Source organism: Orussus abietinus, unplaced genomic scaffold (assembly GCF_000612105.2).
Source record: "Orussus abietinus isolate OABI.00-Male unplaced genomic scaffold, Oabi_2.0 scaffold104, whole genome shotgun sequence".
Classification (NCBI taxonomy): Eukaryota; Metazoa; Arthropoda; class Insecta; order Hymenoptera; family Orussidae; genus Orussus; species Orussus abietinus.
Genome location: NW_019394277.1, coordinates 47,270 through 64,001, shown reverse-complemented (window position 1 = coordinate 64,001; position 16,732 = coordinate 47,270). Strand labels below are relative to the sequence as shown.

General features: G+C 41.9%; 1 protein-coding gene across 1 annotated transcript; it reads right to left on the bottom strand.

Moving 5' to 3' along the window:
• Positions 1–376: 376 nt before the first annotated feature.
• Positions 377–13,966, bottom strand: LOC105699629 (sodium/potassium-transporting ATPase subunit beta-2). The gene is made up of 7 exons (XM_012424771.2): positions 13,519–13,966; positions 5,970–6,110; positions 4,542–4,658; positions 4,062–4,243; positions 3,869–3,970; positions 2,827–2,998; positions 377–2,505 (listed from the first exon to the last, which is right to left on the bottom strand). Exons 1-7 carry the CDS (start codon positions 13,670–13,672, stop codon positions 2,393–2,395), a joined length of 981 nt encoding a protein of 326 aa, XP_012280194.1. The 5' UTR covers positions 13,673–13,966; the 3' UTR covers positions 377–2,392.
• Positions 13,967–16,732: the final 2,766 nt, after the last annotated feature.

Here is a 16,732-nt window from a genome sequence, read left to right as displayed (position 1 = left end):
GTGAAGGGTAAAGTCAAAAAGGGCGCCACGAGTGATTCCTTACCCTCAAAAGCGAGCAGTGTCGGTAAGCGTAGGTAAGCCACCACCGTCAACTGCCGCGTGGTATTGCCATCACGAGTACTTCAGCCGCCAACGGCGACTGGTAGATGGTACCGCCATCGCGAGTGCGCGAGCTCCTAATAGAAATTCGTTGCGCCGCCCTTGGGGGCAAAAAACGGTGAAAGCTTATCTACGAAACCAGAGGGCAGCACAGGATGCGATCACACGATCCTGCCCGTTAGCAATCTCCCAATTCATCTCTGTGACCGTAGCGACGAAAGTGAGTCTTATTCTATAATTTGTCGAAACTAATTGTAGTTCATTTAAGGCAAAAAAATTTCCTAGCCATGGATAAATTTTATTTGGTTGCCATCACGTCGTTTTGTGTTATGGAAATTAATTTCTTTATACCTTCAAGAAGATGCGGCTTTTGCAAAATATTGCTTTTTTCTTTTTAAACCCTTCAGGGGCTCTTGGAATATTAAGTATTGTAACAGAAAACATCTTCGCTACACGTCGTCACATCAATCGCGGTACTTCCAACGAATTGGTCGATTGATATCAATCGTTATTCTTATTACCAGAGATTGCTCATCTCTGTATTGTTATTACGTATAACACATCAAACGCTACTGCATGTATTAAAACCAACTCGTTAAGGGCTAGTTGACTTAAACTATCTATGGTTAAAAAATGTCCCCGAAAACGCTTCTGGGTGGGTCGCATAAAGTTTTCCTCTTTCATGGCTAAACCGACCGCGCGGCCGGTAAGTACAGATTCGGTTAAATTACATGTACACGAGTCGAGTAACATAATCGAGATATGCCATGTATGTATTTTCATGCACGCTTAAAATTACCATGTATATATACGTATAAATACGAATGAACGTTTGAAGTTACGGCACGTGCTAGCTGCGTCGGAATTGGGAAAACGATCGCGGGTTTAATGACTCGTCGATGATTCTTTTTAGTGATTTTAAACGAGCGCATCATCACAGACCGTCATGGGAGCAGATCCGACACGCGGTAATTTAACAAGAAAGTATTACGTAAGCAAAACGGATTTTTCGGTAAGCCTTGCGGCGGCAAAATGACCCCGTGAATTTCTTTTTGGTTACCTAATATTAACAGTACATTCTCATTTCCAGGATTCTCTGTGTCATTCACACCTGACAAGAAAACAATCAAATGCAAACATTCGGTTGGATTCTTTCCTACATTTGAGAGGAATCTTGTAGTACAAATTTTATATAGACTATTTGGCAGTATTTAACGTGCAAGGTTTCAACGTCACATCCTTTGTTCTTGATAAATTTTGACTGATGAATCTTATGAGTTATATAGAAACGAAAAAGATAAGTGTAGCGAAGACCAAAACGTACGAATTGTCATTTTCTAAGGCCCTATCCTTTCCTTTACTACTTATCACTTGTGACTGATAAAATTGTGCGTTCATTATGTCGGTTTAACCTTATAAAAATATAGCAGTTTCGGATTTGTTAAGAAAAATATATCTTTCTTTTATATATTCAGAGCAGTTTAAGTGTACGCAAGTCGTATTGGACTTCCCATGGCACGACTTTAAGCTTACGTGTGACTTTAACACCTATTCTATCGAAATCTAATACGATACATTTCTTCGTAATAAATTAACATTGAACAATAGACTTTTCCATAATGTATCTATAAGACGGCAGAAATACTTGTCAAATCTTGGCTCATCCGACAAATCCGACAAATAGAATCGCAAGAGAACGTCCGAAATTCTTCACGTCGCAATCTCACGTCCCAACGATCAAACCTGATGGGCGACCATTCGGGCCTGAAATTACGAGCACGATTAGCAGTAATTATACAAACTATAATACAATTCAGTGTCGTCACTGCGTACTGTACATTGACCGAGTAACTTACTATCTCTCTATAATCTGTCCTTACGTAATCAAGAGACAAGCTAGAAACGAATTTCTACCCGCCGAGTCTCGCCGAGAGACCGACTCATTTTGTACGTAGAACATTTAACGCTTAAAGGCAACCGTGAACGCGAGTAATCCTTCCTAAACATTCTCCCTCCTCGAAGGATGGCGTTATCGTGAAACCGAAAAGCTTGTCATGCGACTATCTAAAATTACTCCAAGGAAGGGAGTGTCGCTCCGTCGCAAATATCCCTATAATTTCTCCTGGTGCTTTTTCCCTCTCCGATGGGCAAGGGATCAGACGGCTCGATATCGATCACTCCTTTTACCGTCTTTTCGTAATTTCCTCCGCGAATTATCACTCGTCCTACTAAGTATAGCCACGATGATTAAGAAGTACTCGTGCAAGAGATCGGCCAGACACGACGACGCCTTTTAATCGTCTATCATCAGTTCGAAGTGAATCGCGCCTTTTTTCTCCATCTTGATGTTGCTGTAGACGATGTTCTTCGCCCAGGCTCGACACTCCACGTTGATTATTACGCTTCCTGGAACAAGAATATGCGTTATCTAACGAGTCCGGTGGTTATCATTCACCTGTACCGTAAACCATCGCGTTGCACAACGGCTGTTGATACTGAATAAATGAAACATCAAGTAATTCCCAGGTAAGTGTTAATAATTGTTCTTCTTTGTTAGGCACAGTCAAACGAGACACCTCGAGGACGTTATTCAAATTGCTAGACTGACTCTGGCAAATTCAAAGTTAACTTTACAAGGATATTTCGTGAAACTGTTCCTGTCCCTGGCGTTTAAGCATGAGAAGGATAATACATTCCGCGGTTAATCAATAAATAAGAATTACTTACTCTTGGGTCGAAGGAAGTGAACGGCTACAATGGGACTGAGGTATCCCGGCGTATTTACATACGGATAATAGAAACTAGGGAACCCTTGGCTTTTTGGATAGTATTCCAGTTCTCCGATGACTTCTCTGTCATGTGGGTTTTCACCTTGGCAAGACACCCATATCGTGTTCAGCTGTGAATAAAAAAAAACAGATATGTCAAACAGAGAATTCCCCAGCGACGTGGATCAGCGAAATCGACGCGTTGTGCGGTATAAAAATGAAAGAATAATTTAATGGATGGAGATTTCAAATACAGAGTCGAAGTCGACCAAGCTCTGTCGATCGGGCATCTCGATCGTTACGGTACCATTGTCAAAAGTTTATGTTAAATCAATAAATTAGAAATTGTTTTGATAACTCTGCCGTGCATGCGTAGCGTGGTAACGTTATCATTCAGAGGTATTTGCTCGCGATAGATAAGCAGTTTTTCCACTCGACGCGGAAATACTGTAGATGCCAGAAAAGTATTAAGCCACTTTGACGATTCAACTTCTTATTTGTACCGCGTGCGAGACAATGCGTACTTTTCCATCGCCATTCATATTCATTTACCGCTGCATGGAGTTAATCGTAAACACGTCACGTATTTATTCACGGCAATTTCATTTTAACAGTCTCGTTACGCAACTCGTGAAAGTATTGGCAAGAAATGTCATCGGTTAAATCATGATCCGATCTTCTCCCCGCACATTTATCCACGGATTATCAACACTCACTCACAGGGATAATAAAAAGACTCTAGCGTGTATCTCCTTCGACACAAGTTTACCGCAAAGTGTCGTTTCTCTTTGACGAGTACTCTACAAGGAATTTAACCAATGTATCCCAAATGGATAAAGAAAGTCATCATACGAGCGGAAATTGACGAACCGCTGTATCAATTTTCGATTTTCTTCCTACCAACGACGAACGTGACTTCGGCGAATTCAAAGACAATGGAAGAATGTGGTTCGATCGATTCCTTTGTACGTCAATTCGGATGAACGTCATGACTATCTTACCCATGATTTATCAGCCGTCTGAATGTGCCTTACGAGGCTCTCGGGCATTTCGCTCGGCAAGTCTTTACTATCGTTGTAACAATCCGGCTCCCATCCGTATATCTGGAAAGAGAGAGCGTTTAGATCTGGGTCCTCGTTATTCAATAAAAGCGAAATACACCTGGGATTTTCAAAATCACCATACTCGACTCACCCGATTCAACTTGACGAAGACACAGGGCGCGGAGTTGTTGTAGCCATACCCTTCCTGAGGAGAACAAGGGCCCCAGTCGTTAACATTTACTGCACAAACGTTTCCGGGTTTTGCCGCCTGTGTGTAGCTGCAGATCTGTTGGTTGCGACCACCGGTCGGTAGCCGGGTAGAATTTATATAATCTACGGGAAGAAAACAAGATACAAATGTCTGTCAAATGCCCATAAAAAAGAATCGGGAACAAAACGTGTTCTCTCCTTTTGGCCACGGTCAGAGATACGCCTACATACAGGGTGGCGCGTTTCGCAATTTGCTCGCTTGGCGGACCATATTTTACAATAAAATTGCACAATTTCGGACATTAGGAGCAGTCACCAGATATCGAAGTATTTGATAACTCGAATTCACAAAGGATAACCAAAACGGATGTCCGTTCGCATCTATGGATTGTGCCGGACTAATCAAGAGCCAATGACTAACCGCTGAGAAAGGTGTCCAGAAATCCCGTCCACCTCTGTACTTGGGTAGCGTTGGAGGCGCTGTACCATATCAGGGCTCCCTCTTTTTCGTTGTCGGATACCGGCCGGAAGCCCAGACCTGGAAAATATCAACAGCTGATTAATAATGAGAATTCAAGGGACGGGAAACGGCCATCGACGACACGTATAAGTACGCGTCCGTGTATGTACAGAAACGGACGTCTCGGTGGCTCGGTAATGCCTTCGACGGTCGGCCAATTGGTCCGAGTGAGCGGTCAGCTTCCACGGGTCAAAGTCCATTGGTCAACGGTCTTATTGCATTACTGTGCTTTGAGAACACGAGGGTCGAACGCTAACCAGCCGATGAATTAATGCCCTAGCGCCTGTTATCCGTTCTCGATACTCGCGAAATCGAGGAGACCTCATAATCGAAAAGAATTTCCATAATTTTCCGACATGAAAAAAAGTTTTTGACGAAGGGTAAACACAAGCCCTACTCCACGCTCAGCGGCGTCACGGAGAAATGTTACTTGTCGATTGTCTAATTACAGAAAATAAATAAATAAACGTCAACCGTCTTGCTTGACATTTTACCACGTGAAAAAGGAGGCCTTGGGGAAGGTCTTGCCAGACAAAAAATTTCATTTTGCTAATAAGAATTTAAGAAATTTGTATGAACAATATTTAAGAGAAATGAAATATACTGGCGCGTTTGGAAATATTAAAGCGTTTCAAAGGCGTATTTTTTTACGTGAATTTTGCGGTCCGATTGAAGATTCGACTCTGCGGACTTCGTTTTTCTTTGGAGGGAAGCCTTAGCTGCATCTGATGAATTATGGCATATATATAGGTGCACTATAATGCAGATTCTATTAAATAGGAAGATTCGGTAGAAATGCAGCGAATGAAAATAGAATTTATATAAGACGCTGTGAACGGAATCAGAGATTCAGCAGGTATATTCGTGGCTTCATCGCGATTGGAAATCTTATTCTGGATGTCACGATTGACCCTTGCCATGTGCTTCGTTCAGGCTTCCCAATCATTTTAATGAAGCGTATTAAATCCGTAGGGCTCATTTCACATCTCCCGACCTAAGATTCCCTTCTGAACAGATCTCGAGTGAATTGAGACAGTCGAGTCTCTCATCATCCTAGGTGTTACTTTCCTTCCTTTTAAATTTCCCGCGTTTCATCTCAGCAGTGGCATTCGGTGCTCGGGGTATCAATTCAACTGCTGATAGTGCGGAACCTTGACATTGAGTCATGTACTTCAAGTGCACTTCCGAGTGCCTGCAAATCATAAGGCCGCGATCCTCTTTTCTGCCGCAGGACTGCGGTTTAATAATAATAAAAAAAAAATCAAATATAGAGCAAAACTTGATCTCACATTCCTAATTAAATATTTCTTGATAATCGAACTCGCCCACCTGGATTAGTCCCTATGATGCTGCTGTCGAGGATCCATCTGGGTTTCTCCTCGTTGAGAGTTGCCAGGAGTCCCTTCATGCATATCGCGAAGAAGACGGCCAGGCAGCTGAAGAACACGCAGTAAAAAACGGCCGTGATACCTGAAAGAAAAAAAGAAATAATAAGAATTTGCAAGCGTCGGTCGCGAATCGCGAGGCGAGCGAGGCCACTTCGTCCTCGTTCGAGAAATGCATTTTGTTGCTCTCAAAATGCAAACGATTAAGGTGATCTAAAAGTGGTATCCGAGGGACCGATCGTTTATGACAATTGTTTTTGGCGAGCTGTACCGAACCGTTAAAAATTTTACTACGTCAATATGGAAGTCCTAAAGAAGGTCCGGATACCCGCGAAATTGCATTAAAAGAATGTCTTTTAAAAATGTCTATAAGGAAATTAAAAGGATTAAATGTTATGGATGGCAGGACCTTCTTTAGGGCCGCTGTATTTATGAGGTGAAGTTTCAAACAATCCAGTATATTCAGCTTGCAGAAAAGTTTCATAAATGATTGGTTTCTCGGACCCCACTTTCGTATCACCCTTAAGGCGCGTCTTTCACGGATTCTCAAGGATTTCTCTCCAAGCCTTCTCGGAAATCGTTTCGTGGCGAAATTTTACGTGGGTTTTGCGGTTGAACTCGAAATATTTAAGGTTCGGGCAGTACGCCAGTGCCTCCCCTAAATATAGACGCTTGTTTAAGAGTCTAAACCGCGAGGAGTAGACTCGAGCGTCATTATCATTCGTCATTATCGGTCCGAAGGAGTCTCAGCATCGCATGAAAGATACGTACTAAACGTTTTCTACATTCCTACCAACTGTGCCGATATCTTACAATGTCACGAGACCCTGAAAACGCAGCTCTACGTATGCATAAAAAGGAACCAAGAGTTCTGAAAACGCGAAAATATCCACTCTCAGAAAAAGAATTCGTAGTCATAACAAGAAATTTTACTTGCTGCGACAAACGTCAATCCTTGAAAATGGGTCAGCCACATTTTTGCCCAGAAACATTTTTGTTACATTGACAACAAAAAAAAACGATTACTTTATAGGGCAACACAAATTCCAGTCATATTTGCAATATTATTTTTAAGCAACAACAAACTATGGATCGCTCATTCGTTTGAGTCGGGACGATAATATTTTTCGAGGTTCGTATTTTTTGGTATACAAATTTTTTTTATCTAGAAAAATATACAACTCTGTCGGGAGTTATTTATTGCACGAATTTCGTATTAATTTCGGAGAATGGCTGCAATTTTTCGGTGGCCAACTGAAATTCTGGAAATTTTTTAATAATCTCTAATATTTCCAGATCCTTGCCGATTTTCTGGCAAGTTTTATATTTATTTGACTCACGACCCAGGAATGGGAGAGTTAATTCATTATCGAGCAGCTCACTCGCATTTCTGGCTTATGTAAGAGATTTTCGAATGATAACCTGCCAGAATATCGCACGAGTCTCTTATTTATCTTCACGATTTTGTCATAAGATCTTGTAGTTACTTGACCTTTATCGCTATGAGAAAAAAAAAGTTTCTCATTCCTCTGCGCTGAAAAGTGATCCTAAATAATACTTTAAGACGAAATAATAATCACGCTCGTGTCTTTGCCGACTTAAAAATACGCTTCCCAGTGAGTACAAATCTACTACCGAATTGATACAACTGTCGTCGTAAAATTGCGCAACCATTATTTTTATCTAGGGAGATATTCTTAATTCCCAACAATAATTTTTCTCACGGTTTCGTCAAAGAATCCTACGCCCCAATTTTGCCAGTAAAACCGTTCGCTGCCAAAAACATACGGAGTGCTAAAAATACGAATCGCCTCCGCCTTACTTCACGGATCTTCGCAAACTTCCTGGACGCGATAATTATAACAAGTTGGTCCTCGCGAACATTTTTCAAAATGCAAAATAGCTCCCAATTATTTGAAAATCTCGAACCGGACACTTATTATCCACTATGATTGGAATATTTCTTTCTAGCGACAACAAATTGTATATCGCTCATTTGATCGAGCAGTGACAATGATATTCCTTTTCGCTGTTACTACAAATTCATTTGTTAATTTAGCAAAAACGGTATCTCCAATGGTTGCATCTACGCTCGATATAATTGCAAAGATTTTATATAATGTTACGATTATTCTTACAGTAAGGGCAAAACTTTATCGCTAATACTCCTTTGCTAAAGGTGTAGATGTCTTTTTTCCCGTGCAGAAAGCAAAAATAATCTGGCTCTAAAAAACATCCCGTGCACAGTTCCACCAATTTAAATGATTTATTTATTGTGAGTTAATTTCGCAGAAGTGATTCCAAATGTTTAGACTGTCGTTCAGAGAGAATCTGAGACGAGATTATCCGAGTCCTCTGAGACTTATCATCTCGTCAGAGCTTAGTGTTAAATATTTTCAAAATATAGCCCTCAAGGCTGTCTGAAGAAAAAAAATGTCGCAGTATGTTATCGTAATTTAAAAAAAATATCTTTTTGCAAACTGCAGTAGTTTAGCAAGGAGTTATAATTTGGAACTGATCTCTTCTGTTGTGTAACTATTAAATTTGTTCGTTAATGTAGACACTGGTATTCCTTCAGCCGCGAGTGTGAGACGTTCGATCGGGAATTGATTATTTTCGTTTCTCGCTGGTTCTTAACCTCGCCTTCAAGGATACATACTCGATTCCGTAATCCGAAAGACGGATCAGAACTAGGTCGTGCGTTTCCACTAAAAGGGGATCTACCGATGAGGGCCATATGTGACGTTGACGTGTTATCGACCATTATCATTAACGGAGCTCCGATGACGTCTACGACGAATAGGCGTTGGCTCTCGTTCTCCTTTTGTGATTTCCTCTTCTCGATTAAATTACCAACGGATGAGAAATCCGCTAATCACTGATTCAAAACGATTTAATAGAAAGATTTTTGGCCCCCTTTTGGTATTACAAAGAAATTCAACTTAAAATATGAGATGACGAATACATGGTAGATTTTACGGATCGATACTTTCACGAGATACCGAACGACACGTGGACACGGTCTGATAAAAACCAGTAATCCTTTTATCAGTTAAATCATTTTACGTACGAGAAGTGCCCTCAATGATCATCTGCAAGTAATCCCCAGTGACGTCTATCGCAATCAGTCTTATCTAAGTTTATTCATCATTCTGGATATTATCGATGAAAATCTACCAAAATAAGGAGTAAAAAAACTCGCCCACTGCTTTACAAATTATTGACAATGGTGTAAAATATTAAACTGGTGCAAGAAAACATCGCGATTTTCACCCGATGTCAGTGCTTAAAAGTCGTATTTTTATACCGACCTAATAAATTAATCTAATTTTTCGCATACTTTCGAATTTTCTTCTAGTATGTGATTGATATTCTTAACTCTAGCATCTACCTTCGATTAATTATTGTACGGTCATACATCTCTTCCTCCTTATTACTTAGATTTTAATTATCATTCCTGCAGATTTCGGAGCAATTATATATGTAACAGAAAAAATTATCATCATTCTTGGGTGACATCGAGAAGAAGCGGAACATTCCCACGTCCCCTTCCTGGGATTCGTATCCGTTTGTCGCGTCGACACTCGAATCATTATTGCTCTTTAAATGAAATTCTGTAACATTATCGCCCTTAAATGAAATGCTGTAACATTATCGCCCTTAAATGAAATGCTGTAACGTAAATCGAGAAGCGATGCGAAGGCTTCGAAGGCACGAGGAACTCGCGTGGTTCTCCTTCGAAGAAGCGAACAGGAAACATTTGACACGTCACGTGTGCCGATACCCGAGGAGGAAGCCGAGGTCCAGAGAAGGCGAGATCAGGCCTTGTTCAAGGCCGATTATCTTCTGAAAAGAAGAAAGCCAATTCCTGATTTTCAATCAAGAATAATGGTCCTTTTTACCCTTTCGCGATGTTCACTTTTCTGCAAATTCTCCGCTTTAATTATTAAGTACACATTTGTACTATCCGTATGAATCCACGTTCGAGTGAACATGTTACACTTAAAAAGAAACAAAAAAAAATGCATTAAACCAATGAAATATTTCTTTGAACAGTACCAAATATATCGTTACTCCGAAGAATAATTATTTGACTCGAATAAACTGAAATAAATTGTCGCAATTCGTCGATAAAAATTATTTATCTTGCATGCCTGACGTGTCGGTTTTCCCCATACGTGCATCGAAGCTGTCGCCCACTTTTTGGACCTCTTTAAACCCCATCCAACGATAAAAACCGAGTTCCCTCAGCTCCAGCCAGCTTATCATTCATAAAAATGACGAACGAAACGTTTGAACTGTAACGTCCCTCCCAGGCAGCTTACTCATCGAGGACTATTACCCATTTGAAAAACTTTTGTCACCCCACTTCCCGCAGATTGAATTATTTCAAAGCGCTCGATCATTTTTTTCCTGAAGTTTGCAATTTCAAATGTCGAGGCGTTATCAGTAAAATGTGCTCGTGGCGTCGCGTTTTCCTCCTCGATGGCAAATGGACTCGACGGGAATAAAACATTCGCACCGCCATGGAGGTTACACGTTTCCGCTCCCGGCGACACTTATTAATCAGTTTAATTATTTGGTCATTCCCACGCACCTCGCGTGTCAGAGAGCTGCGAGAAATATCGCGACCACGTGGCCGCACCATAGATCGGCGTGTACACCGACGAGCGTTAACTCTTAAATGGCGCAATGACACTTTTAGGTGCGTCCTTTAAAATTTCACGCGCGTTCATTACGGAGCGCCCGACAGCCGTTCGCCTTCGCGCGTACCGTGACCTGGATGTATTTTCGTATCTCGTGACGTTACTCGGGAAGTTCGTCAAGTGCGTGCACGCGATATCAAAAATATCGGGCCTGGAAGAAAGTTACTTCGAGGTCCTACCGAGATAACAAAGAGCGCCGTGAGGAGCGTCAAAGTCTGCGAAGTCGGCCCTGGGACCTTATTCTCGACTTTATACGATATTTACCAAATTAAAGTATCGAACATTGACGTTAAATATTCGGTGCCGTTCGCGCATCCTATTTAATGTATTTGGAGCGAAACTCCACTGAGTTTCTGGATCAACTTTCGTATGCGAAATTGACACTTTCATCTCAACCTTGACCAATAACGCGACGTCGCAACAATGCACAATTTTTCATGCGAATCTATTTGTACGTGAAAAAATCCCGTGGTGGTAAATATCGAAAGGAAATTCTGTAAATGATTCCATAAAATCTGAGAGTTCTCGACATTCTTTTTCTTCCATTCCGGGTCTGTAAGGACGCGGATGTAATAATGTGATATTATTCCAAGGGAGAATAAAACGGATGAAGGAACTTTATTTGAGATCCAAGCATTATATTCATTTGAAAGAAAGTTAATTCACGGTGTAAGGAGTGAAGCATGTAATAATGGAATGTATTACTAACGAATGAAATAATGAAGTGGCACAGCCAACGCCGAATAAGTTATTTGGCCCTAGGACTCGCGAGTTCCACTTTCATCAAGCTTATGACACTAAATATTGACGTTTTTCTTTTTCTCTTCGATTTCGAATCTGTAACCGTGGGACTGAAACATCATAGAATTATTCCAGAAGCAAATAAAGTGCATTCATCGAATTGATTCGATAACACTAGCCTAATATCAATTTGAAATTTAATTCGAGGTCGAACGACTCTCACGAAAATGAAAAAGCGTAGCCAACGCTGATTAAGTCATACGGCCCTTGAAATTTCCAAGGTCCACTATGTCTATTTGACATTTACAGCGATATCCGCGGTGCTTATTAAATGTCGAGAAAAAATTCTTCAAGGAATTCCACACAGCCGAGGAATACATGACACCGTCTCGGTCCTTTCCTTCGCCATCCCAGTTCCTTCGCAGCCCTGAAACCGCACGGCCATAAACGTCCATTCGGTCCTCTAGCCTACTGTCGAATTGTTAACCTTCATTATTATAAATTGTCTCCGCGCAAAGCTTGCCACTAAATGGAAGTAACTCCGTAATTCGCTAACGAGAACACCGATCGGGACATCCGGTCTTCGAGGCCGTTATCGTACTTTCGGCGTCTTCCTAATCGTTTTCCTTCTCAGCCTCCGGATTCCTTGAAAAGATTAACCCGTATTACCGGACACGCACCTACGCACGAAGCTTCGAACCAGAAGAATTGAGATATTTAATTATCGCATCCGTATCTACTTTGGAAATAACGTTATAATTCCGAGTTCAGGAAAGAATGACGTTACTACTCGAGAGACCTCGAAATCAACATTTTCAGCTGACCCCTTGAAACGATCCTACACCGTCAAGTGTCTGGAAGGACATTGCATCGCTTGACAATATTCGACAAATGGAGTTTGCATAAAAAAAATTGTGAAACGCAGAACGGAATCTTTCAAAATGACAATATTTCATGCCATTTGGAATGGACGATTATCTCCCGTTTGTGGATAAATCGACCGATGATATTTCTAACATCTGGTTCGAGGAAATCCCGAGTTATTTTTCGAAACCCGGATTTCCGTTGGATCCTTGACTTTTCGCCAATGGCACGTCGGCATCAATGGAAACCACGCAACGCAATTGGCGCGGATAAAGCGTCACGTGTCACGGCTCCGGCAATTCGAGGGTTGAGAGGCGAAGCTGAATTAAATTCATGTGTATTTATTAGAGCACGAGGCTGGTGGGAAAAAAAGAAATTATCGTTGGTGTAAACACAATCATGTACTATACGCCAATATTCGCATGTGGAATTGAACAGTGACGACATTTAAAGCCAAGAATCAATAGAATTTTTTTCGTGAAGAATTTCAGCGAAACGTTGATATTTATTGTAACAAAATATCGGTTTTAAAGATCGAGTTAATCAGTACTTTCGTTAAGAAAGTGATAAAAATAACAAAATAACTGCGAGTTTGTACAGTGTCGCGAGTGGTTTCAGGAGACATTCGGAACGCCGGTTCAAGGCCATGCTGCAGACGGCATTCCGATATTGCTTCTCGCATATTTGCAGGGCTGAAACGCGCACAAGATGGAAATTAAACCGCCTTGTACCGTACCCCTACTTTGTTGGTCGGCCAGAAAATCCACTTCCTTCCCTCACAAGTGCGAAAGCAACCGCCATTTTGGAAGGAAAATTACGAGAAAAAAAGAAACTCGCCGCGTCACGTTAAAAAAAAAAGAACACTCAAGACCAGGCCGTCCCGGTTTTCCGTGCGATCTTATTACCAATCGAGTTTCCAAGAGTGAAGAATACCGCGAACGCGTAATTTTCAGAGCCGAGGACGCCCGATACCGGTATACATAATCTCACTTCAAGGGAAAAAGATTGGAAGAAATAAATGTCTGAAAGGGGAAACGTCGGATGGCACGCGATGGTACTCCGGCGCACCGAGCACCATCCGATGAACCGGACTCGAAGTCCTTGAGAACGTTCACTGAGAGTATTATTAAAATGGAAAAAAAAAAAACGATGGCACGTGGTACGGAGGGCTCCGTTCGTTACCCCATTGCTTGCCGCTGCGGCCGCAGTAGGTCCCCTCCTTCTTGTTGTAGAGTGCGTCCTGCAAGATCTCCCAGCGATTCCTGGAGTCGGGTGCTCGCATGTAATCGTTGAACTCGTAGGTGCCGTTTTTCACCTCCTTGCCGGGGACGCTCATGGCGCCGACGACGAGGGGCGCCGCGAAGAGGTTAGGTCTCGGTCAGCGCTTGGCGCGCGGATCCGTCTCGCGTCGCGGCCGCGCTCTCTCTGACGCGCGAGTGCCGGTGCTCGCTGCTATATCGGTACCTCGGCCGGTGCGCGGAGGTAGAGCACGAGAGAGGACCCAAGATACCGGGAACTCGACGGAAAAGGAGAGAAGGTCCGTCGGCCGCGGACGCCGGGGACTCACTGGCAGTCGTTAGCGGCGGTCGGGCGGCCTCTGCCCCGGATGGGAGAGCGTTCGACGGCGATCGCCGCACTGACCGCGACCGGTCGGCACGCTGCACCGATACCGCTCGCTACCAGCGACCAATCCGATCGCGCGACGTCACGGCCCTTTCCTATCGACGCCCTCGCGGAAGGCATCACGTGCGCGAGGGCCCCGCAAGGACGCGGAGGGGGGCGGACCTCCTCAAGGTCGATCAACGGCCATTTTTCCCTCCCCCTCGACTTGTGAATATCGATGATTTTTGTTACGGGGCTCTGCAATTACCGATCGATAATTCGCCCGGAGTGGTATAATTGAGACGCTTCAACCTGTTGAGTCTATCAAAATGTGCATGAGTATATTTGGCGCGAAACTCTACCGAATTTCCTGATCTATTCCACCTCCGGGTTGTATATTCGAAATCTGTACCGCAGTGTCTGTCTTAAGTTCATCTATTGCCGAGATGGAGTTATTTTCTTCTTGCCCGATTTTGGGTTTCTTCGATTCACTTCCGTCTTCGGACGCCAAGTGGTTTGGGGCTTATTTTTCAGTTTTCGAGTTCTGGGGGTCTCATTTCAAAATGTTCAATTTTTCAACCATTGGCCTGGTATCCAATACACCTCGGTATCAATAAATTCGTTCGCGAAGAAAAAATTTCCTGCGTCATGTGTCAATCAGATTAGCAGCCGATACATACAAGTAGCAATAAGGTTATCATTCCTGTAATTGCAGACGGCAGTTTGGACTCAACCGTGTTTTTATAAATGGAACACCAGAACGAGATTAAGTACTCTGCACGTAGTGATACGTCTTTGTATATTTATATTGGTGACAGATATTTACCTAATACTCGACTTCTTAGATGAACTGTATTCCTGACGCCTTTTTCTGGGATAATTGCAACGTTACGTGTCGTAACGTACGGCTGTTGCAACATTTCGTTGTTAAAACTTAATTAATATCAATCTCTTGAAGGGATCTTGTTAAATTATTGTTACATTTCCTTTGGTTCTCATTGCTCAGTTCCTTCGTCAGGCCAACTGAAAGGGACTGCCGTGAATAGCGGACAAGCATCGTTGAGCTGATAAGTCTAACATGCTGCATATTGCTACTTTGTTGTCCGCAGCTGCTCTTATCAATTCATCGTGACAGCGCGATACCATTGATCGCGACTGTGGGAGGGACTAATTTACAGGGAAGCTCAAGTGAAGTCGTCCTTTGCGATTAGTCGTAACCTGTGTCATTGTGCAGCCTCCAACGGTACTCTCAATTATTATATCGGACTGGCGCAAATGTCGACACCCCCGAAACGCATCAAATTCGTCCCACATCTAAGCCCAAAATTTGTGTCATCCACTACAAGTTAAAGGTAAGGTATAAAACACGTGTATCAAGAACAATTAATTTCTCTAGAATTTCTAGAAAACGCCAGTGCGAATCATAAACTTATAAATTGAAGAAGACAGTACTGCACTATGTGTATATATTCAAATATACGGAAATACGTGTTACGAATCTTTTAATAATCCGTTTAGTTAAGCCGAAGCTATAGCGTGAATGATAAAGAAAAATGGACGAAGAAATTCGTTTCTTTAATGGGAAATTTATCCATTTTGAAGCACCTTTCTTTCACAAAATAGTGAAATACGCATTTAGAAGTACTGTTAAGCGTTTTGCACATTCTAATGTCCGCCATTTCTATAGCAACGGTGATATTGCGACTATTTTACAACTTGCAAAATCAACGTTTCTTACGGATATATATTTAATGTAATATGTAATTACATTATCTTTCCACTAAATTTACGCATAGAATTCGTGCTTTTCACTATTTTGTGTTCATTGAGAAATTGCATAGTAAGAATTTCTGGAAAAGTTTAGAGACGGAAGGTATCTGTCTGTCTGACCAGTACACACTTTTTTCACATGCATTAGCTCGGAGGTTTAAATCACGCTGACATTAGTTTCACTCGGGATTGTTAATTAAGATCTAATTAACGACTGCGAAATATCTCCATTTTCTCTCACAGAAGCGACCATTTTATCTCTCTTGACATATTAATTTGCGCAATTCAAGTGTCCTCCTCCTGCGTATCGCATTAGCGGCACGAGTACCTTTGCGTAGGCAAAAAAGTTTCTTGTATGTGCACGTGGAGATGGAGTATTATGATCACAAGAACAAACAAGGTCCGAGTAAAAGCTCGACCTACAGACTATGGGTAGTCTAGCGGTCAAACAGAAAACTTTAGTCTCCGCATCGATCCGGCATTAACCAGCACGAACTGGATTCATCTGGTTCCGGATTGGGAAATGTAATGTATTCTGTAAACCTTGTTACTAACTATAGATGCGCTTTTCACTTTGGTCGCCTATTTGTCTAGGATATTTTTGAGGGTTTCTTAATTGCTAGGTTCTACATTGACGAAAGCATTTTAATGAACACGTGAGACGTTTACACCTTTGCATGATTTCGAATGAGAATTCACGCGAGTATATTAAATGGATGAATATAAAATTAATTGTTTGGAAAGTTAAAAATGTTGTCCTTTTCAGACCTCGTTCACCTACAGCGCAATCAGTCAAATGCGATATCGTTAAAAGAGACTTCAAACAAAGTTCAGGCAAATGTCGCTTTACGATCAAGTCTTTTAATTTTTAATTGGGTGCGGCAAACTTTACATATTCTCAGTTTATAAATGGTCGCCAGGAGCCAATTAATTTGTTAAGGTGAGAGCTACCTGTAAAACGATTTTAATTCATGGACAAAATGATAACTAATAGCATTAACATAAGTGTAATTATTTTGTTACA

Coding starts and splice junctions, on each gene's coding strand:
- LOC105699629 (XM_012424771.2), bottom strand. CDS start 13,672: ATGAGCGTCCCCGGCAAGGAGGTGAAAAACGGCACCTACGAGTTCAAC. Junction 6,111..13,518: donor CCGCAGCGGCAAGCAATGGG/GTAACGAACGGA, acceptor TTTTTCTTTCAG/GTATCACGGCCGTTTTTTAC. Junction 4,659..5,969: donor CATCATAGGGACTAATCCAG/GTGGGCGAGTTC, acceptor GATATTTTCCAG/GTCTGGGCTTCCGGCCGGTA.